General features: G+C 43.3%; 1 protein-coding gene across 3 annotated transcripts in view; it reads left to right on the forward strand.

Annotated features, from left to right (window-relative positions):
* The first annotated feature begins 215 nt into the window (after nucleotides 1-215).
* Nucleotides 216-23643, forward strand: part of CFAP43 (cilia and flagella associated protein 43) — a 49085-nt gene continuing 25657 nt past the window's right edge. For 2 of the 3 annotated variants that reach the window (XM_083504734.1, XM_083504735.1), the window contains exons 1-16: nucleotides 216-443; nucleotides 2230-2483; nucleotides 4149-4245; nucleotides 5440-5607; nucleotides 6905-7055; nucleotides 7610-7769; nucleotides 8966-9016; nucleotides 10847-10926; nucleotides 12995-13126; nucleotides 15050-15166; nucleotides 17184-17264; nucleotides 17792-17940; nucleotides 18607-18710; nucleotides 19868-20008; nucleotides 20992-21161; nucleotides 22591-22743. In XM_083504734.1, coding sequence (XP_083360860.1) covers nucleotides 379-443; nucleotides 2230-2483; nucleotides 4149-4245; nucleotides 5440-5607; nucleotides 6905-7055; nucleotides 7610-7769; nucleotides 8966-9016; nucleotides 10847-10926; nucleotides 12995-13126; nucleotides 15050-15166; nucleotides 17184-17264; nucleotides 17792-17940; nucleotides 18607-18710; nucleotides 19868-20008; nucleotides 20992-21161; nucleotides 22591-22743 — 2073 coding nt within the window. In that variant the 5' untranslated portion in view covers nucleotides 216-378. Of the gene's footprint in view, nucleotides 444-616; nucleotides 735-2229; nucleotides 2484-4148; nucleotides 4246-5439; nucleotides 5608-6904; nucleotides 7056-7609; nucleotides 7770-8965; nucleotides 9017-10846; nucleotides 10927-12994; nucleotides 13127-15049; nucleotides 15167-17183; nucleotides 17265-17791; nucleotides 17941-18606; nucleotides 18711-19867; nucleotides 20009-20991; nucleotides 21162-22590; nucleotides 22744-23643 lie in introns of those variants that run through there. The other variant, XM_083504736.1, reaches the window with a different exon arrangement.

Below are 23643 nucleotides of genomic sequence, written 5' to 3' on the forward strand. Positions count from 1 at the left end.
TGAATATTTTAAAGATGAAAATAATTTGTTTTTTAAAAAATGTTCCCGGTTCCGTCGTCTCATCTCGTGCATGTTTCCTGGGCAGTAAATTCCACAACGTGGGAGCCGACCTCCATGGGTCCCCCATAGTATGAGGGGCAGGAAGAGAGAGAGCGCTACGTCATCTAGCTATGAGACTTCTTAGAGGTTGGCTTTGGATATAACCCCAGCGCGCGGAAGGAGTCAGTCACGCTCGGAACACGAGAACTGAAACGGCAAGCGGGGCGGGACGAATCAGCGACGGAAAGCCCATCTTAGCCAATGGCAGGAGCGGCCGGGTGTTGCTAGGAGACGGGTACAAACTGCTCCGGGCAGCTCTCTGGCGAAGCTGAGGGTGGCATGGACGGCGGGAAGTCGGGCGGCCGCCGCCCAGGCTCCGCTCACAAAGCTGATCTCGAAGTGAGGTGCGAAGGGGAGCGAGCGGGGGACGGGGACTTGCCTGGTGTTTCTTGTGTCCGAAAAACCCCTTCCTCAAGGAAGCCTCTCCCCTCTTCGTACGGCCGCCTTCGCTAAGGTGGCGCCCGCCGGACGCCTTGGACTTGCACGCGCTGGCTGGGGCTGATGGGAGTTGTAGTGCAAAGCGTCTGCGGGCGCCACCTTGGCGAAAGGCGCTATGCATGCTTGTTTGGAAGAGAGTGCTGCTGAGCTCAATGGGGCTGATGCCTAAACGGACGATAATGCAGAGGATTTGCTCTGTAAGACCCCGTCCTTCCCTCTCGTAGCTTGTCTCCCAAAGCTTCCCACCCACCTTCCCGAAGCCTTTTATTTCCCCCAGGGTGGCGCACACTTCTTTGTGCCTCAGTTTTAGTCAGTCCTCTGGATTTCACATCATTAACGTCCCTTTCTTCAGGAATGTAGGTGCAGGAAAGCTAGCTAGACCTTGGGGGGGAGGACGACACCAACAAATGTGTGATAGTCTTTTATTACCCTATCTGAATCCAGAGGTGAAAATATATTCTGTGATTTTTAAATGTTAGTATTGATAACGACAAAGGAAGCCTGGTTTCATTCCCTCCACCCTGTATGTAATCTGCTTTTCATTCTTCAAGATATTATGATGATGCTAACAAAGCAAATATATTTATTGAAGTCCTAAGTAATTCCAGCTATCTGTCTTGTCATTCATTCAGTATAGTGAATGAAGGCAGATATAGCAACACTCCTGTAAATAACAAGATATTGCCAGAGTAATAACAAAGAGGTGGTTTCTGTGTCCCATGTTCTTTTAAAGTGAAGATTTAGATAAACTCTGATTCACCTCATTTCACAGTCCTTTCCAGGACTATTTTCAGAATCTTTGTTTATGTTCTTATTGGAGGGGTCTATTTTTTTTTTTTAGTTACTAAGTAAGTTGCAAAATTTATAAATATTGTACAATCTGTTACTGGTTTCTGTTTTTCTTCGCTTTAAATATTGTGATGCATTTTCCATTCTGCAGCTTTTTGTTTGCAGTAGGTGAACCATAAATAAATTATATTTGCATTCATTCAATTTAAACTGAGGGGAAGTGCTGTTACATCTTTTTCTAGTTGCAGGTTGTGTATGCAGGGACGCGGACATATAAAAAATATTGGGGGGGCCCGGGAAAGCGCATGAATAATAAATAAGCTCATGAATATGCAAATAAAGTGGCTCCGGCCCTAAATAGGGCAAGCCACGCCCCCCAGCCAGCCGATTGGCTGGCTGGGAGGTGTGGCCAGTCGGGATTCCCCTGTTCTCGCGGGGGCTGAAACCGCCAGGAGGAAGGAAATTCCCCCCGGCAGTGCCTTGGCAGTGGCGGTGGTGCTGCGAAGCAGCGAGGCAGGAGCCCCCGCCCCCGGGGATTCCCTAATCTCGCGGGGGACGGCCGGGGCTCTCCGACTAGGGCGCGCGGCTGGCTGGCTGGCTGGCGAGGGAGCAGGTGGGGAGGAGGCGGGGGACGGCGGCGGCGCTCTGCTGGAAGGGCGCCCGAGATTATTGGGGGGGCTGAGCCCCCCCCCAAATTTTTTTTTCGAGGGGGCTCGAGCCCCCTCAGGCCCCATGGAGTCGGCGCCTATGTGTGTATGTAATTAGTGAACACAAACAACAGTGGTTTTCTTCAGTGGAAGCTTTGTTTTACGCCACATTATCCATTTAGCAAAAAACAAAACTCTTTGTTTCTTTTAAAATGTCATATAATCCTAACTTTCTTTCTTTCTCCACCCCTTCAAGATGGGTACAAGGATTCACCAACAGGAATGTTGGCTTTGTCACCAAAAGAACTGTCTGCTATCCTTGTGGGAATTACGTAATATTTGTTAACCTTGAAACACTGGAGAGATCCATCTTGCGGTGTCACAGTGGAAAGGTAGAAGCTTTTGCAGTGAACCCAAACCAGAATGTCGTTGCTTATTCTGACAGGCAACTGAAACCTGTGATTCACATCCACAGTTATCCAGGACTAAAGAGACAGGCCAAATTAAAAGGTGGGTCTGATGGTTAATCGAAACCATCTTGAAATGATTTTTAGAATTTGGTGTGGGGAAGGCATAAGAGTTGTGCTAGATCAGACCAACAGTCTATAGCAGGGATCAGCAACCTAAGGCCTATGGGCCAGAAGCAGGCCATGGAGGTTGTTTGGCCCATGAGTCGCCCCTGAACTGAGCTGCCTGCTTGCGCGCTGCGCTAAACCAGCGCAGTGCGACATGGGGACTCGCTTCGCCGGCGCTGGAAACCATGTCTGCATGCCTGCAGATGCCAAAAACCACGGGCGCGTGCACACAGACTCCAAAAATCACAGGCGCACATGCAATCCTGCCCACAGAGGGCTCTCCACAGGACCGATCCAGCCCAAGCTGACCCCTGGTCTATATAATCCAGCATTCTCTTATTACAATGGCCATTGATATGTCTCTGAGAAGTCTGCAAGCTGTACATGAGTGCAATAGCGTGGGAACCTGAAGGTCATATGACTAGTAACAATTGATATATTCCATGAATTTATCTCATTCTCATCCCACTTGGAGACTACTACTGCATACTGTGGTAGCAAATTATACATATACTGTTATGATATTATACTTGATGCTTATAATTTTATAGTATTAAAATGTTCAGAGATCAACCAAGTAGCACATGAATATTTACATTTGTGTGTTGCCTTATTCCTTAGAAATTGTGCAGATCTTGAGCTTGCATAGAATAACCTTTTCATGGGGCTTTAAAAGCATTAATAAGTGCAGCCTCTCAAAAAAAGAAAGGCTGCATAAAAGAGACCTTGGAATGTTATTGCATGCTATTCATGCAGTGGGATCAAGATAAAATACAAAAAAGCCCACGAATCTAGTCAATATGAGATCTGCAGAGACTAGTTTTGTGATGTATAATTTCATTAAAAATGGAGCAAGTTGGAGACCAGTTACATTTGATTAAAGAGAGGGAGAGAGAGGAACATATGCAACCTGACTATTGAAGATTGAGAAAAAATAATATTGTTCTAGAGATTCTACACCTGCAGTGAATAGTTTGCCCCAAAGGAAGGTGGTACTTTCAATACACTAAGTGCTGGAAAAGTTCAATTTATTCATATTGTTTCATGCCCCCCCCAATCTCTAAGCAGGGTGAGATTCCAGGGGTTCCAGGTGCTTACCCAGGCTTCCCATTTCCTTTTGGAAATGAAGCACAGTGGAGACTAGGGTGTCTTTAATGATATGTGGTTTATTTACACATACTACTTTAGCCTACGATGGAGGGGTTTACGGCACCCTGAAATGATCTTGTGTCTCCCATAGCTGTAGCCTTCAATTCAAACAGAAGTCAAACACCATGCTCTGACTCTTTGTCCCCATCACCTCAATAGGTAGCTATCTTGGCATGACTAGCTTTTAACACTTGATAAATCCAAGGATTAGAGGGGTCTGGCACGCACACACACACACAACTCATAATATCAATCTATTCAAATGAATTAAGCAAAGCCGCCAGGGTTGTACAGATTTGTACATAGTGTTTACCATAACACTCTAGTGAAAGAAAATTAGACCCTCCTATGTTGGCAAGACAAAGCCCTATGGTATGGTATGGTATGATAGGAAATAGCACGACAGCGTGAAGCTGCAGAGATACTAAATCCATCCTATTTTATGTTTTAGGACAAGCCAGCCTGGACTACACCTTGCTTGCATTCAGTTACACAGGTCCTTACCTGGCCAGTTACTCCTCAATCCCAGACTTTTGCCTTACAATATGGTAAGCTTACAATATGGATAAATTGTTTATATTATATTATATTATATTATATTATATTATATTATATTATATTATATTATATTATAATATTAGCTACTTAATAATTCATATTACTTACTAATAGATCCTTTGCTGTCTGTAGGTAATTTAACACCTGCCAGAAATAGGAATGTCTTCATTTTTGCATAATACAGGCAACTCACCATTTGCATGTGATTGGCACATGTGCAACTGCTGACATGTGTGCCATTTTTAACGCCTCAAGGGGGCAGCGTGGACTTATATGTGTCCCGCTGACATGCGTGGTGCCTTGGAATGCAACCCCCATGCACATGGGGAGTTGCCTGTACAGACAAACTCACAAACATCCGTTCATGCAAACAGATGCAGGCAGTGAGCCTATGGCCTTAAAAAGTACTCTGACTTTCAAAACACTTTGTTCAAGTGACCACGCTTTTGCTGAAAACCACAAGTTAAATTCACTGTGCACAAGTTAGATTCATTTGAAAAAAGTTCCAAAAGATACCTCATTTTCCACAATCAGTAAATACTGCTGGTTTCCATAGTCTTCCATAGTCCCCACCACCCCTACATCTGAAATAAGTTGTCTGAGGTAGCATATCAGTCACCTGAGGTTTTAGAAAGACATGTAAAGCACATTAGTTTCAGCAAGCATTTGGGGGGTTGGTTAGTCACTTTCTTGTCATTTTAGGCTACAGTTCTATCCCTACTTATTTGGGAGCAAGCCCCATTGAACTCATTGGGACTTAGAGTGGTACCTTGTTTCTCAAACTTAATCTGTTCCGGGAGTCTGTTCGGCTCCTGAAGTTTGAAAACCAAGGCGCAGCTTCCGATTGACTTCAGGAGCTTCCCTCACTCAAGCGGAAGCCACATCGGAAGTTTGACTTCTGGAAAACGTTCTCAAACCAGAACACTTACTTCCGGGTTTGCAGAGTTCGGAAGCCAAGCTGTTCAAGAACCAAGGTACCACTGTACTTCTAATAGACATGCATATAATTGCACTGTTAATTGTTTTCACTTAATCCTGTTTTGCTGGCATTCTATCTGATTCTATGGTTCTTGTTCTATGGTGTGATTTTATGTTTTCTGTTATAGAGAGGCCGAATATAAATTTACCAAAAAAAATTCAAAAAAGGAAAATTAATATTTTTGCGTTCTTTCATTTTTGATTAGGGATTGGAACAAAAAAGTTATTTTGTGCAGTCAGTCACAGATGGGAGTAGAAGTGACCGCAATGAGTTTTAACCCCATGAGCTGGCACCAGTTGTGTTTATATAATGGGACTTCTGTTACACTTTGGACCATTGAGCGGAATAATGAGGAGCACATTTTGAAGTCAAAGTAAGGTTAATAGAAAGAGATGTTTCAAATGTTACTTTTATTTTATACTAAGATTAATTTTTGTGCTAGATAAAGAGCGTTTTTGCAGCTGATGAATGGTAAAGCATGCTTTCAGGTGAGGGTCTACAGATTAAAGAGTTGCTATGTATATCAGGTGCCTAATCCATGTCTCTTGGGCAAAATAAACATGTTCTGTCCTTTGCATTTTAGAAAAACGTATTTTAGAAATATGGAATAGCCCTCGTGGTTCCTTGTCTTTAAAAGGAAATTTTCCAATTATTAACTCATTTTCTGTTTGTTTTCTTACATTTATATCCTGCCCCCGCTCTCCCAGTCTTCCATCATGGAACCCAACACAGTGTACATGTGGTTCCCAGTCGGTCACCGATCCAAGCCCTGAAGTGACCCAGACTTCCTTTGCTTCCACAAGGTGGCAGCTTCATGTGCCTTCAGACTATGCCCCTGGACTTTATTAGTGATGGTTTGGATTGAGTGCCAGTCCTCAGGCATATGTTCACATTATGCTTACTGTGTATCCAATGTGCTCCTACTATTCATTTTTGAAGCTGCATTCACATGACATAAGCCACAGTCCATATTAGCAGTGGTGGAGGAAGTGGGGAGGGCGGAGCACCCTGGGTGCCACCTTTGAGGGCGTGACAAGAAGGCACCCCGTGGGGGGCTCACCCTGCCACCATCACACCGCCCCAGCCGCATGCAGAGGATCCTTCGCTCACGGCTACACCCTCCACCGCCGTCCGTACAACGCTCAAGCAGCGCTGTCAGCAAACCACCCGGGGGCGTGTGCGCCGTACAGACGGCGCACGCATGGCACTGCTCAAGCTCTGTACAGAGGCCACAGGATCCCTCCGCCACCGCATATTAGTCTTGTAGTTTCTTGACCAATACTGCTGTATTATTATTATTTTATTCCTTAAATCAGCTTCAGTCTGATTAGATAATTGGATGTGGAGTAAGCAGAAATGTGAACACATACCCTAACAGCCGCTGCACAGAAGTAGATGAGTGTGCAAGAACAGATGACAGCTTAATCAACAGGCTTGGGGGGGAACCCAGAAGTACAAAAAATATATGGGGGGGGGAATAAGGGAGTCTTAAGAAACTTGAAATAGCCTAATGAGAACTAAGCATGCACAGTGACTACAGATTGCTGTTGGAGGTGGAGAAGAAAAAGCTGAATGGGGTATCCTGGGGAGCATGACTTCAACAGTTTGTTGCAGTCCCGCTTGAATTTTCCAAATATGCTTCTTCTGTGCCATTTTTCTCATTGCTTCAGGTCAGTTAGGCTTCCTGCTGAAGATGGAACTTTAGCAGATGAGCAAAACAGCTTTTTCTCCCATCCCATGGACAATGATCCTTACTTTGGCCCTATTCTGCCCAATTCAGCCATTGCTGGCTTGGTAGGAGATGAAGCAGAAACATTTAAGGTGAGTTCTGCTATGGATATAACTACAGTGGTGCCCCGCAAGACGAATGCCTCGCAAGACGGAAAACCCGCTAGACGAAAGGGTTTTCCGTTTTTGAGCTGCTTCGCAAGACGATTTTCCCTATGGGCTTGCTTTGCAAGACGAAAACGTCTTGCGAGTGTTCCGATTTTTTTCCGCTTTCCCCCCTTTTTCTAAGCCGCTAATAGCCTTTTATCCGCTAATCCGCTAAGCCTTTTATAGCCGCTAAGCCTTTAATAGCTGCTAAACCGCTAATCTGCTAAGCCGCTAATAGGGTTGCTTCACAAGACGAAAAAACCGCTAGATGAAGAGACTCGCGGAACGGATTAATTTCGTTTTGCGAGGCACCACTGTACTTGTGGTCAAGATATCTATTGAAATATCATTGATATAGGACAGCACAACTTTTTACAAAACACTCAGCAATTTTCCCTGTGAAAAGTAGATAACTGCAATCAATGCCAGTCAGCACTGAATGAGTAATTTATTTTTTAGTACTTTTGTTTTAGTAACTGAATTTTTTTTTTTAATTGAAGCCTAAAGATGACATTCAACCTTATGTTCACCCTACTTCCCACTGCTGGACTCAAATCTCTGATCTGTATATGGGCTGTGAAGAAGGATATTGTTTGAAAATTGGTGCAGACACATTCAAGGCTACAGTTATCCATCAAAAGCTTTCCCCAGATGCTAAAGGTTAGTGCAGTTTCAAGTCAAAGATTGTCCCCAGCCTTTTCTGATTCATTAGGATGACCAGGGTCCCTTTCATAGAATGAGAGGGGCAACTGCCTCCCCACGTTTTAGACTATGCGTAATTCTTCTTCACCTGCACCTGTACCTGGACAATTCACTGGTTACACACACTGATCTGGTACTGCTAAGCCAAATAACAGCTTAGCACGAGTACAAGGTACCAAAGAAGAGACAATGGCCCCTTTGCTCCTTCTTCAGTCATTGTACTGCTGTGCTGCTGTGAGTTAAACAGTGGTTTAGCTGAATGTGTCATCGCAGTCTGGGTTATTGAAATGTCTGGCTACAGACAAACCAGGAGTTGTAATGAAGGTTTGTTCTTCATTTACATCTTGTGTTTATCTGGAGGAGACATGGCTTATGCCTGGATTCCAGGAGCCTGCACACGTCAAGAATTGAGCCACTTTGTAACTACTATTATAAATTAGTATGTTAGTGCCAAAGACAAAAATTCCATTTCTTCTTCTAAATGGTGACTGTTTTAAGAGTGGACCTTTGAATGTTGCTGTGAACTTAGACCCTATCATACAATTCATGCTTTAAAAATATGGAAGCCATCTTTGATTGGGATGGTGTGGGTCTCCTATGGCCACTGAAATGCAATAGATTTATTGAATCCACTAGCTTCACAGCTGGTGGTCTTAAAACTATTTGACCAGTGCTCCTAATATTCTGCCACATTGAACTCCCCTCATCTTCATATTTATCATTTTTAATTAATGTCATCACGTTAAACCACCCCAATAGTTATTTCATTCTGCTGTGGACATTATTACAATACAGACATTTCTTGTGAGAGCGCATAAATGCCTTCCATCTTCAGGGAAAGAAGGAAAGCCAAAACATGGTCAGTTGCCCATATATCCATGTGTGTGTATGCCTCAGCGATACATTACTACTTAGAATGAAGGTATGCAGTTCCCAAACCAAACCCCATAGAAGTGATTATTGCAGTCTTCTGAAACTACAGTAGGTGCTTCACAAATCCAGTAAATACTGGTTCTACACTATAAAAATCTACAAGCAGGTTGGTGTAATGAGGAAGCCTTTGTTTCTTTTAAACTATATCATGTCTGGCCCTCCAGCAGACTTGTCAATATACTGTGTAGGCCGCAACTGACATAGCCTTGTTTCCTTTCCAGCAAAAAAAAGGGCAACTTTTCGATCGTTATCACAGAGTATGAAAACAGAAGGTATTTACTTTTTAATGCTAATTGACTTTGCAGGAAGCATCTGCAAAGGGGATTGTATGTTGCTGTCTGGTAGGAAACAGCTAATCAGAGTGGCATATTTGAAATGAGGGGGTGGTGTTTTATTTGGTGACTTCATCAGAAAACTCTCCAGTGTCAGCAGTAGAATTGGATGGCCACGAAAATGAGCTGTCCAGATGTGAATTCCACCTCCAAAAGTTTTATGAATGATAATCCATTATCAAAGTACTAAATTTTGTACACTGAAAAACAGATATACTAAAGAATAGTACTGTAAGAAGAGGAGGTTCTCTCACTCTGTGTAATAAAGAAAGCATATGTGCATGCAGACAAGCATTACACCATAACAAGGATTACACCATAACAATGGGTGTTTGCCACACTTTTACCAGAGAAGAAGGATGGGGGATAGATAGTTTTGGAGGGATTGGAAATGCTGATGGAAGAACTAGAGCCTTTTGATGCTTCCATCGCTCCTTTGGTTTGGTGGGTGGCGCTGTGGGTAAAACCTGAGCGCCTAGGACTTGCCGATCGCATGGTCGGCGGTTCGAATCCCCGCGGCGGGGTGCGCTCCCGTCCTTCGGTCCCAGCGCCTGCCAACCTAGTTCGAAAGCACCCCGGGTGCAAGTAGATAAATAGGGACCGCTTACCAGCGGGAAGGTAAACGGCGTTCCGTGTGCTGCGCTGGCTCGCCAGATGCAGCTTGTCACGCTGGCCACGTGACCCGGAAGTGTCTACAGACAGCGCTGGCTCCCGGCCTCTAGAGTGAAATGAGCGCACAACCCTAGAGTCTGGCAAGACTGGCCCGTACGGGCAGGGGTACCTTTACCTTTTACTTTTTTGTCTTATCAGAAGGACAATAGGGATTAAAATAGTAGGAATAAAGCTGAATAATCACAAAGGGACCAAATCCTGACGGGTTTCAGGCAGGTGTGTGCAACAGGGGAGATGCATTATCACCTTTGATTAAATCACTTTTGCTCCCTCTGTTAACTTTTACTTTTTTATGTTGTTTTTTGATAAAGTGAAACTGCATTTTTGGCTTTATTTTGAAGGGAGCAGAAGCTTCAGCCCTTCTCCTATTTATCTTCTTAACTCAGGGCTTCACCCCCAGTTGCAAAAAGGCCACAGTGATGTTTTCTACTCTGGGCTCATTATTGCCCATAATCCCTTTGTGGCAGGCCAGGTCCTTGGCCTTGGAATCCTAAACATATTTTTCTATGGAAAAATGTGGCAGTGCAATTTTCAAAAAGTGCAAATCCAAGTGGCTATAGAAGGTTCATAGCCTCTGTGACATAACCATGGTTCATTTTGTGATGATCCAGGATCCTTTACTTGTGGTGATCCTTGTTTCAACAGAGTGGCACTCTACAAGGAGATAAATAAGCCTTTGCGGCTGTATCCTGGCATTAAATATAATTTTTGACTAGTAAGAATTTTGAAAGGTCTGTATATGTAAATGAATCAGCCTGATTCGCACTTCCCAGACTAATATGCAGCTCAGATTGCAGTTAGGCTTGGGGTTTTGTCTTTCTTCAGATGTTGTGACACACATTTTATGTGCCCTTTGATACATTTTTTGAGCCAAAAACTGTATTATTGTTCTTAAAACAAAACCTTAGAATGGTGCAGAAATGGGTTGGAATGGACTTATGAGTGAGTACATATAAAACTGAAACAGATGAAAAATCCATCCATCCCTGTTCCTTATTATTCCACAGTACTGAGTGGCAATACTGCCTTTGGAGATTAGTTATGAAATTTAAGTGATAAATTTTTAAAATCTCTTTTATTTTATTAATTCTTTTGTAGCTGAAGATAAGAAGGAAGCTCAGAACGTCAGACTGCTTGCCATGGCACTTCATAAAGATGGACTCTATACAGCTGGAAATGTATGTAGGGCACCATTTGGTAGAGGACTGTAGCCTCATTGTGAGTGCCAGCCAGCCAAACTCCAATGTTAGCTTTAGTCCTATGCTAATTGCAGGTGTGCGGGTGGCGCTGTGGGTTAAACCACAGAGCATAGGACTTGCCGATCAGAAGATTGGCGGTTCGAATCCCTGCGACGGGGTGAGCTCCCGTTGCTCTGTCCCTGCTCCCGCCAACCTAGCAGTTCGAAAGCACGTCAAGTGCAAGAAGATAAATAGGTACCACTCCGACGGGAAGGTAAACGGCATTTCCGTGCACTGCTCTGGTTCGCCAGAAGTGGCTTAATCATGCTGGCCACATGACCTGGAAACTGTACACCGGCTCCCTCGGCCAATAAAGCGAGATGAGCGGCGCAACCCCAGAGTCAGTCACGACTGGACCTAATGGTCAGGGGTCCCTTTACCTAATTGCAGGTGTGCAGGCTGGATTCAGACTGGAACAACATTGAGGGTCAGAGTGTGAAAGCCCCCAGCCACCCCTAGTCCTGACCTGTTTGGAGCTCTAAAAATAGCTATTTCTGCAAGAAAAAATGTGCATTCCAGAGCAAAGGATGTGTGATAGGGTGAGAGAGAGAGATTTGCCTAAGGTCACATAGTAAGCTCATGGTGGAGATGATATTCAAATCAGGGAATTTGATCTGTAGCTCAGTCACTTAGCTGCTATGCTACACCGACTCACAGGCATCAGCCACACCCTTCTGCTAATTACACACCTGCTGCCATAATATGCCATCCTGGAGTTGCACCAAATGTAAACACAGAAACTTGTTGCTTATACCTACCGTATTTTTCGCTCTATAACACGCACCAGACCATAACACGCACGTAGTTTTTAGAGGAGGAAAACAAGAAAAAAAATATTCTAAACGAAATAGTGGATATATGATTTTTGTGGTTCATGCTGTGGCCACAGACATGTGATCTGACAGTGAGTTTGGAGTAGCCCAATGCAAAAATCCTGAGGATCCATGTGGGTCCATGCTTTGTAACCACAGAGGAGGGAAGGAAGGGGAACCATGGATCCTCTGCTCACAACTGCAGCAGATCTCCCCCGCCACCCGCAGGCATTCGCTCCATAACACGCACAGACATTTCCCCTTACTTTCTAGGAGGAAAATAGTGAGTGTTATGGTGCAAAAAATACGGTAAGTCCTAAGAGCCAAACTAGACGTAAGGCATTGGAGATGGTGAGTGGATATACTGTATTGGTCCGAATATAAGCCACACTTTTTTCTCAAATTTGGGCCGTGAAAAATTAAAATGTGGCTTATATTTGCAACCTTACCGCATGGCTCCCCCCCCCCCCCACATACCAAGAAGCAGCCCAGGAGTGCTGGGCAGTGGCACGCTGCCCACCTGCCACTCCCAAGCCTCCCCCAGCTGCCAGAAATAAGGGGAGAGGCCGCCGGCAAAGCAGCACAGCTCCCTCCTCCAGAGAGCAGCCCGGGAGCGTGGGGCAGTGATGCGCGAGCTGCCGTAAAGAAGGGGGAGGCCGCCCGCAAAGTGCCCCCCCCCGAAAGCAGCCTGGGAGCTCACAGCCCACCTGCCGCTCCCAAGCCTCCCTTGGCACCAGTGGGGAAGGTAGTGCCGGGAGTCGATAGTGCTGGGAGGTGGGCCACACCCGCAAATAAACCTTGAATTTTAAAGGTGTGGCTTATTTGTGGGTGTGGCTTATATTCAGGCCAATACCTCTTAATTATTAATACTTCCTTTTTTTTAGTAGCCACAGGATGGCAAACAAATTTGGTTGGGGCTAGAGCACTGACAGAGGGAAGAGGTTAATCTTTCTCCCTGCACCATGATCCCAGTTTAAATTGCCCCTCTCTAAGTTGCTGTTTTCCCATAAGGGGCAAATACATGTACATTTTCACTAATAGTGTGTTGGGAGGGTATTATTTAGATAATAATTAGGAAACCATTATCGGGAAAACACAGGAAAGGGAAAACACTGTCCCTATTTAATTCCACCTAGTTGGTTGCTATGCTGTCTTGCTAATTATGCTTTTAAAGGTGTGTGTCTGTTTTTGCCTAGGATGGCGTTGTGCGTTTATATAAAATCAAAGGCAACAGTTTTCAGATGGAGGACTGTCTGGAAGTGGAAGAGCCCATAACAAATCTTATCTTCTCCCCTGACTACTTTTACTTATTAGTAGAAACAGAAAAGGTATATTGTGAAAGGCAAAGTTGCTAAGGTGCTGATAAATGGTTCCTACCTTAACTTGGGATATTTTAAAAAATGAGCCTATAATCAGTACAATTTGGGATCTATCGTACGCAACAGTAGTGCAGCTCATGTAGGAAATAATCAAATAGTGCTGGATACTGATTTTGCATCTGATTTTAATCTTTGCCTAAACATGCAAATGAGGGTTGAGGTATGAAATTCAGAAGATTAAGTCATATATCTAAAATAAACTTTTAACCCCTTACTTCAGCTCTGTAATTGGGAGCAAAAATGCTGGGGGGAAACCCATGGTTGAGTGTGTGTATATGTGTGTCTCTGCTTGCTTGAATATGTGTGCATGCCTGCTTGCCTATCTGCTCACCTCTGTATATCTTTCTCTGCCTGCTTGAATGTATCTGTGCTTTTCTGCTAATATGTCGTTCTCCCACTGAGTGAGTGTGTGTGCATCTATGGTGTGGGCGGTGTGTGTGTGTCTATTTATGTATACATGTGCTTTATTTGTGATTAATATATGGGGTATGTGTGCTTATGTGTTGGTTATGCTCACTTTGGTCACATCCACATGGCATTTGGCCCCTGGAAGGATGGCAAATCCTCAATGTGACGCTTAGGTTAGCCTGTATTAAAGCCCTGGAAAGGTAAGATGTCTTTGCCTGGCACTGAGAATATAACATCATGGGCACCCATTGAGCCTCTCTGGGCTGAACATTCCACAACCATATTGGCAGTCCACCACTGAAAAGTCCCTTCCTTTAATAGCCACCCACTACACTTCACCTGGGGACGTGGGTGGCGCTGTGGTCTAAACCACTGAGCCTCTTGGGCTTGCCAATCAGAAGGTCGGTGGTTCGAATCCCCGTGATGGGGTGAGCTCCCGTGGCTCGGTACCAGCTCCTGCCAACCTAGCAGTACAAAAGCACGGCAAAAAGTGCAAGTAGATAAATAGGTACCGCTCCGGCGGGAAGGTAAACGGTGTTTCCATGCGCTGCTCTGGTTTCAGTGTTTCGTTGCGCCAGAAGCGGCTTAGTCATGCTGGCCGCATGACCCGGAAAAACTGTCTGCGGACAAACGCCGACTCCTTCAGCCTGTAAAGCGAGATGAGCGCTGCAACCCCAGAGTCCTCTGAGACTGGACTTAACTCTCAGGGGTCCTTTATCTTTTACACTTCACCTGGCAGGGGCGCCTGGAGAAGGGCTGTTTAAAAAGATCTCAGAGTCTGGGCACTTTACACCTATCTTTCTTCTTCTTAGAAAATAGCTACCAGCATTTCCTCATTGTGCTCTGCCATATTAGCAGTAAATCAGGATCAAAAAAGTAGTCAAATGTCAATGAAATTGCATGTGGTTGCTACAGAAAGCAAGTTGTTAGTGTGACAGCCAGTTTTTCAGTCCTTTATGGAAATGCATAAAATAATTGAATCATATACAGTGGTGCCTCGCAAGACGAAAAGAATCCGTTCTGTGATTCTCTTCGTCTAGCAGTTTTTTCGTCTTGCAAAGCAAGCCCATTGACGGCTTAGCGGATTAGCGCTATTAGCGGCATTTAGCGGCTTATCGGCTGATCGGATCAGCTGATAAGCGGCTTAGCGGTTTAGAAAAAGGGGGGGAGGGGGAAAAACCCGCAGGAACTCGCAAGACATTGTCGTCTTGCGAAGCAAGCCCATAGGAAATTCGTTTTGTGAAGCACCTCCAAAACGGAAAACTCTTTCGTCTAGCGAGTTTTCCGTCTTGCGAGGCATTCGTCTTGCGGGGCACCACTGTAACCTGATGTTCGTCAATTTGAGTTCAAATCTACTTCTCAACATCTAAAAAAGAAAATTGAGAAAGATAGGTGCATTTTTCTCAAAGAATTTAGGATAAGCTTTTTCTGTCCTCATAATAGATTATCATATCCACTTAACAGGGATCACTCTACGCTTTTAATCCTAACGATAATGAACATGTTATCAAGTTAATGGATGCCAGTATAAGCCATTTTGTAGGAGCTGGGTTTCTTGTTCCAGGAAACAAGCACTGTGTGGTAAGGAACTCTTATTTTCCAAATAACAGAAGAGAGAAACCACTGTTTTTTAATACACTGTCACAACCTTTGCCAGCTTGCAGTCCTCCAGATGTTTTGGACTACAACTTCCATTAGCTGTAGGAATTGTGCTCCAAAATAGCTAGAGGCCGCCCAGTTGGGAAAAGGCTGCACCATCATCTTGTGAAGGCTATTACAATTCAAGATTCCAAATGAGATCCGAAAACCTATTTCCATATTGATTGTTCTACTTTGATGTTTTTATCCTATTCATTTTACAAAGCACTGTAAGCAGCTGGATAAGGCAGGCTGTAAATAAAAACTAAATACAGGCAGTGACCATTTTTGGCTTGTCCAATTGACACGCGATCACTGATGCATGGGTCCTTTTGGACCCAGAAGAGGGCAGAATGGGGGTATAATGGGGCAGGGTGGGTTTATGCATGCTCTGCCAAATGTATATGGGGGCTGGGAACAAAACCCCTGCACAAAAATGGTCACCACCTGTAACAAACAAATACAGTGGAACCTTGGTTGTCGAACTTAATCCATTCTGGAAGTCCATTTGACTCCTGAAATATTTGAAAACCAAGGTGCGGCTTGCAATTGGCGCAGGTGCCCCGGAAACAATAGCCGCCAGCCGCATCGGATGTTCGGCTTCCGAAAAATGTTCAAAAATGAGAACGCTTCTGGGTTTTTGGTATTCGGGAGCCAATTTGTTCGTCAACTAAGCTGTTCGAGAACCAAGGTTCCACTGTAACTAACTGGCATTTTTATTTCAATGTATATAAGCCATGCAGTGGGAGCTGTGCTAATGAGCCTTGCTTTAGTCCTACTGCTAGAGAAGGAAGAGGATGAGGCATTTCACTAGTAAGCCAAACATAGGAATAGGCAGGGTTGTGCTCTCCAGACCTTGCTGGACTCCAATTCCTGTCGTTCCCAGACAGCATGGCAAGTGGTCAGGGATGATGGGAGTTGAAGTCCACTATCTCTCTGTATACTGAAACTCTTGGTGCAAAGTTGTTGCATCCCTTTGCAGTGGTAGGTAGTTTAAGCACCACCTTTAGATTTCAGGCCTCTTACAGTTAATCTCACATGACTCCCTTTTGAAATCGGTGCTTTTAGACTGTCACAGTTTTGTGAGAGGTATTCAAGTTAGGTTTGTGCAGTTCAACTAGATTAAAGGTCTCTGCCATCCTAGCACAGCAAATCAAAAGAAACTGGCCTTATATGGTTTAGCGAGTAATAGGGAACTGCATTAAAAATGGCGGGATGAATGAATTACCAACAGGAAGCCATATAAACATGCTACAAGCAAATCAGGATGAATGCAAAATGATTGCCCATTGTTGCATAACTGCCCCGTAAACAAATAAGGAGAACTGCTCACTAAAATCTGGAAATAGTGTAGCCACAAGTACGCCCTCAGTCACAAGGTGTGTTAGCTTGAGTGTCAACAGATTGCTAACTTACTTATTTTCTCTAGGAACTCTGTTTTGTTTTGTCTATAATAATGTCCTGGGGGGGAGACCAGATCGATTGGATAGCGCATCTTTGTGTTTAAATTTAGAACTGCTCTAGTAACATAGAAATGGGGTTTAGGATCTGATATTAAAAGCAAATGGGTTGCATGAAGCAAGGATCTGAACCCTCTTTCCTCCTATGGCTTAGCACCACCTTGCCCTTCTCACTAAATACTTTCTCCCTCTTCAGAGCCAGAGTAGCATCAGCTTCAGGTTTCAGAGTCCCAGATAGGATCAAAGTGCCTGGAGAGTAGTGCTGATGGGAGATATCCCAGGAGCCTGTTCGGAAGCTCTGAATTTCTCACTCGCAAACTTGCTTCTGCTTTTAAAGTTGGATCCAGCATACAAAATTGCTGCCATTACATCTGTTGGCTCTTAAGTAAACTTGTTCAGTGCAAATAGAGCAGACTGGTGTGCATAGCTAGTATGTCAAGTCACCAACCTGATTTATTTTCAATTGTTGCTTACAGCGTTTTCCCCCTCTTATATTGTAGTCTGTAGCAGGATCAGGAGAGGTACATGTTTGGCAGTTGGAAGATGGTGCTTTTGTCAGCAAGCTATGTCTACATACCTTGGTATGCACAAACAGAATCTGAGTATGTAATTAATGAGACATTTTATCTGTTGTCTTATTCAAGCCAGCAATACATTTGGTCCAGCAGAGAACTAGAGTTTTGAGAGAGACCAATATTATTTTTCCTAGTAAAACAGTCTATCCAATAGAGCTTTTGGTATAGAAAAACCAAGAGTACTCTGATGGTACTTAATGAAAAAAATGAAAAAGAATATGATATTCTTATATGATATTATATATATATGGATTCACTGTTTGCTATTTTACAAAGCATGCTTTTGAACTTCTATGGAATTTTAAAAACATTTCTGAAGCTGTTTCATATGCAAATGTGTCAAGAATAAAACAAGAAGAATTATGTTAACTAAGTATGGCCTAATAATGATCCATGCGTGATTGATAGGATTCTTTTTCGAAACCCCATAAAAGTAACTTGCACTTGAAAAACTAAGAATCCTTGTCATTGCCATAAAATGTTTCTTAAGATCCTGTCACGGTGAAATTCACTGTCATTTGTTCTTTCTATAGGTCACTGCAATGGCCTGTAGCCTTTCATGTTCATGTGTCACAGCGGGAACTAAAAAGGGCCAACTTTACTTTATAGATCTTACTGCCATTGAAACGCCTAGGGTGGTTCACCGAGTTTCCATTTCTGAGCATCCTATTCAATTTTTGCAGTAAGTATATTGAGAAAGCAGAGCAAAAAAGACTGCCTGGGCTCAAACACAAGCAGGGGGCCCACCGGATGCAAAGGGGTCAGCAAACCCTTTTTGGAGGGGGCCAGTTCACCTTCCCCCAGACCTAGTGGTGGGATGGACTGCGCGCGTGCGGTGGAGGCGGCTTCTCTCTCTCTCTCTCTCTCTCTCTCTCTCTCTCTCTCTCTCTCTCTCTCCAGCCCCTCCCCTCCCCCAAACCTAAATCCGGCCCTGGCCGGGCACCAGCAGCCCCTGGAGGGAGTGACAGATGCCGCCATCTCCCTGCCATATCAGTTGCCATATTTCAAGACAAAAACAATACTTAATTAAGCATGGCAGCCCCCATCCTCTGGAACTCTGCCTATTTAGATCAAGTAGGCACCGTCACACTACTATTTCGGGTGCCTGCTAAAAGCTATTGTGTTTATACACACCTACTCAGATGCTTAGAAAATTGGAGTAGCTTTAGTCTGTTAACTTATGTATGCTTTAAAGTAGGGTTATATTTTTTTCTTGATTTACTGTTTTATCTTTTGTAAACAGCTTTGAGGGTTATTTTTAAACAATCAAGCAATGTATACTTTTAGTGAAATAAATAGTTAATAAATAATTTTTGATGTACTATATTTGTTCCTTTTCCCTCTCAAGCTATGAACAAAGTGGTCAGTTTCTCATAACGTCAACAATAAATGGATATATCTTTATTTTAAATGCTCTGCCCATGGAATCATTTCAAGTCCTTGGATACGTAGGTAATACAGTACGTTCAAAATTCATGGATATTTGTTGACTGCATATGCTGGCTGCAATATTTGCAAATGGTAATGGATATTATTTCCTGAGCATTTTTAAAGAAGATGATACTCTGCAGAAACTGAAGGTTTTACTTCAAAATAATAGTTTGTCTTAAGGCTGAGAGAGAATATCATCCGGCCTGTATACTATCCACATTTAAGGGAAATTCCTTGACACTGGATTTTTGCTAGCACCCTGTGAATATTTGCTTTAGTTTCCTTAAAAATAAATAAGTGTCTGCATAGCTTCTGTAGCTACAGAAGAAAATCTGAAAACACTATGGCAGGTAATTGGGGGAGGGGGGCTGTTTCCTAAAGGCTCTTTCTGTTCATTGGAATTTTGAGGACCAACTCAATTTTTTTTAATGGGTTAATAATAGAACTGATATATATCCACTCATTGTGACCTGGTGTATCTATCATGCTGATTTCTTTTTGGGGTGAGCAAGCCTAACGTTATGCATAACACCCTTGCACAAAGGAGCTGTAATGGGCTTCTTTGAGTTTTTAATAATAAAGTGGTGAAAAGAACTGTTATCGGAACTCCTACATTCTTTTATAAGACTGAATGCATTTGTTAGGTCCCCAGTTCAGATCAGGGTCATGGTGCTGGCAAAGAGAGATTTAAACCAGCTTTCTAATTCTGGTTTGTCCACCTTCCAAGCTGCGGTTTGCAATATGCTTAAGTTGTGTAACAAATTACAAGTGATTAAGAGTGCCTTCAATTGGGACTAGGTTTTTATGTGTATATGTGTGATATAAAGTTGACTATCTTCTACTTCCAATGTTGCTGGGAATCAGAAGTAGGAAGTGTGCTGCTGTAGTAAGGTCCTACTTGCAGGTTTCCCATAGGCATCCGATTGACTATGGCAAGAACAGGATGCCCGAATAGATAGGCCTTGTGCCTAATTCAGCAGGGCTTTCCTTATGTTCTCAGGTTTTTTCCTGTAGAGAAATAGTCACAGACAAAGAGGCCCTAATTTCAAAAGCTAGTCTACCTACCTCTTTACTTGGTGTTACCTTCCCAGAGCTCCTAATATATTGTACGCCAATAGAAGGAATATATCATTGTGATTCTCTACCTTGCTTGAAATACTGATTTCTCTTCACTTTAGCAATGACCAGTGAGATTCTTGATATAACTTCAGTCTATGATGTAGAAAAGAGTTCAACTGAAGTGATTGTACTCCTTTGTCCACCGGAGATCAAAAGGGCACGAGTGGAGATATTTAATCTTCCTTCAAAGATTGTTCTGGGTAAAAATGAAATACCGTGTGAAGTTCTGCTATAGTTGTGTCCTGTATTAGTCATTTTTAAAAATCAAATATGCTAACTGGAAACCCATTCTCCAGGTGTGGAGCCCTTCCTTGCCAAAATGGACCATCTACACACGGGGGTGGGGGGTATTAGCAGACTAATGAGAACCCCAAGGTTCACAACAGTACAAGCATTATTTGGGGTGGACTCTAAAGAGGGGAGGGAGAACAGGACTTGCAATATTCTGTGATCATGAAATGCTGGCTAACTGGAGGCGGGAACAGAAAACTGGAGTTGGGAGGGTGGGAATGGAATGGGAATGGAATGAAACATCCTGGGAAGGGATGTGGCTAAGCAGGAGTACTCTACCACTCTGCACATTTCGTTGTGGGTACTTCTAATTCTTTCTCTCTGTGTAGGGTAATCACAGAGAATGAAGGGAATCTAGCATAGTAGAACCAGGAACAAAAAGCAAGAAAATGGAGAAAGCCTTTGCTTCTTATCTCCATAGTGTCTCATTTATAGGGAGAAGTGTGAGGATGCACACTTTGGGCTTGTCTACACTTCCGCTTGTCAAGTGCCAAGAAAACATGCGTCCCAGCTGTTCTTTGTTTGTCCCATGCTTTCTAGGCACGGGTCTGAGTGGTTTAGCTGTTGTCCTGCCACTTTCCCCTAGAAAACCAGCTTTTTAGTGTTAAATCGGAGCAAACATCAATCCAGAGAAAGCCTGATTGATGTTTGTTCCAATTCAGCAGTAAATGGGGTTTTCGCAGGGGAAAACAGAAGTGTGGATGAGTCCTTTGTACAGATATTCTAGAGATTCAGGCTATAACTACACATTTGATTGAGAGCCTGATCTATGTACTTAACACTTATCATGTGCTTTTTACATTATTATTTTTAGTGAGAGAGAACTACTGACATGGAAGTAACGTCTTTCTCTCTTCCCCATCCCACTATGAATCTTTTTTTTTTCCTGTAGAAAATGATGAGTGTATCAATGAAAGAGGGCAGTTGAAAGAAAGTGTCATTCAGACCCGTGCGTATGAACTAGAATATGCTCTAAGTTCTGTGGTCAAGCGGAAGGACAGCACGGTGTTTGGCTATGCTACCCAGGCACCTTTCATCTGCAAATACCATTTTACGTCAAAGGTATGATCCTATTGCACAATAAATCAGGTGACTTAAGGTGGTCAACCTAGATGTGAAATTTGTTAACTGCATTTCCATTTCTTTAAGCTCTTAGAATTCACAGCCTTGGAGCCTAACAATCTGGGCCCTACAGCAGTAGGAAGAGGGTTTAACTCCTACTCCCATTTTCCTTATGCACTCCCCAGTTTTCCAAATCTGACACTTTATCCTAGATAAGTAGCTATGTGTGGCTTTCTCAGTGCATCTACCATCTTCTTGCAGGATGCACACTTGTAGTTCACAGGAGCCTCGTGCTTTGCACCAATAACAATCTCTGTGTCCTTAATGCTGGCCTCAAACCAGTCTGCTGTGCTTTTTTGCTAAAAGAGGACATAGCTGTGTTGTAGGTTGCCTCTTCGATGTAGTTCTACCTTCCTTCAGTGCCAGTGCTTGTTCAACGGTATCGGAGAAGCATTCACAAAGTTCAGGTATGGCCGTTGTAGAAGTGTTGATTTGAGGTCACAATTTCTTCTTTGTGCTATCCATCTCTTTGGCTGGAGATAGATCTTGCTCACCACTAGGGAGTGATCCAAGTTTAATAACATGTCCAAAAAGGAACTAGCTCCAGTTCATGATCTTTCATGTACAAAATGAAGTGGTTCCTTCATGTTGATTTCACAGTTCAAGTTCATCCAGTTGGTCCTCAGTAATTTTCCTCAACATTCAGAACGTTGCAAGCTGCTGTGGTGAAGTATAAAATAATCAAGTTGGAAGTAACTTAAGGCTGTGCATCAAGGGAGAATGAACTTGAAGATGAACTTGAAATTGTTCAGCGTCCTGCATCAAAATGAATTTAATTCTCATTCAGTTCACCTGCCAATTACGGGAAATACTTTCAGGCATAGTTCAGAGATTTCTTTAACTAATTTAGGAAACTTCATTAAATCAATCTATTTAATTCCAAGCACTGATGACATCACTGGCACATGCCAGGGCCTGGCAGTCTCAGTCCCTGATTGGCATTCGCATAGTAGATAGGAGATTTCCTGCCATGCTTCCAAGGCTCTGTTTGCAAAGCCAAGAGCTGTAATGGGGTCTATTGGTTTGACACTGAGCAACTAGGAAACCTTGTACTCACAAGAACTTCATGGGGCCAGCAAGACTGTAACGTCCTGGAGAGCAGCTCCAATTTCTGCTTTACATTTAGTACTGGTGAGTTGTATGAAATACAGAAGTGACTTGGTTTCTGCCCAAGAGAACTACATGTAGGGTTGGCAGTAAAGCCTACTACAAACAGCAGTCCGCATAAAGATTTAGCATAGCCCTGTCTTAAGTCTTAAAAATTGTCCATCCTCTTATTTTCTTATGTTTTCTTAGCTATTTTACATGAGGATTCTTGAATACTACCACAATCACATCTGCTATGTAATGTTACCTGTTCAATTCACAGATAACCTGGAAAGACCAGCCAATCGTATTTGCAGAGAGGACGACACCAAGCAAACAGTTTGGACGGGGTTTCCTGGAATTGTCAGCACATGGCAAGTGGTTAGCTTCAGCTTCAGAGAGTGGCCTCTTATTTATCCATGATGCTTCAAATCTGGTATTTGTCATAGTGTGGCTCCCATTAACCTTTGCTTGTCAGAAGTATTTCATAGGTGCTTAAGCTAACTAATAAAATAATCTATGCAGCTTAATCTTTCATGCACGTATTATTCCAATTTTAACCTCTCCAGTAACACTATTAGTGCTACTAATAGCAGACTGCTGACAAAAGAATATGCATTTTATCTCACTGGTCTCAGTTAAAAATAAAATACCACTTTCCCCCCTTTCATTCAGTGATCTGTTTACAAACGAAGCAGTCTTTATAACAGAACAACATGCTCACATTAAAATTTGTGCATAGTGTTACTGTTTCTTCACATTTCTATTATTTGGGTACAACTTAATTTAGCTTGATGCAGGATTGGGTCTTACCCATGGCATGCAAATCTTTGTGTTTTGGCTCTGGTTCAGGCAGACCAGAACACAAAGGACTGGAGGCAGGTGACATAACCTAAGATAGGAGTTCTGAAGATGGCAGATGGGAGAAAGGAGGATGCACGAGTTCAGCAGCTTCTCCAATGGCACGTTGTACAGACTAAGTTGACTGTTGTCAGAGCTTTATCAGTGGGTGCAGACTGGCCTTTGAGTTCAGCTGATCTTCTTCAAGTTCATCCTGAAACCATAAGTCATTGTTGAGCTATGGAACTCTGTCATGGTTTTGCTGAAGAACCACCCTGAACCACATTGAACCATGCTTAAGAAACTAGGAGCTAACCATGAGATGGTGTGCTTTTTGTCCCAGCTCCTCCCTTGTCATGCATGAATTCCCCAAAACATTTCTGATAACCTTAACATTGACAAGGGGCTGTATTTATCAGTTTCAACCTAGTTAATGAGAATCAGGTTCCCTCTTAACCAGGGTTTGCACACCTTCAAATTCCAGTTAGCATTAAAC

This window comes from Podarcis liolepis (genome assembly GCF_965112155.1).
Source record: "Podarcis liolepis genome assembly, chromosome: 5".
NCBI lineage: Eukaryota > Metazoa > Chordata > Lepidosauria > Squamata > Lacertidae > Podarcis > Podarcis liolepis.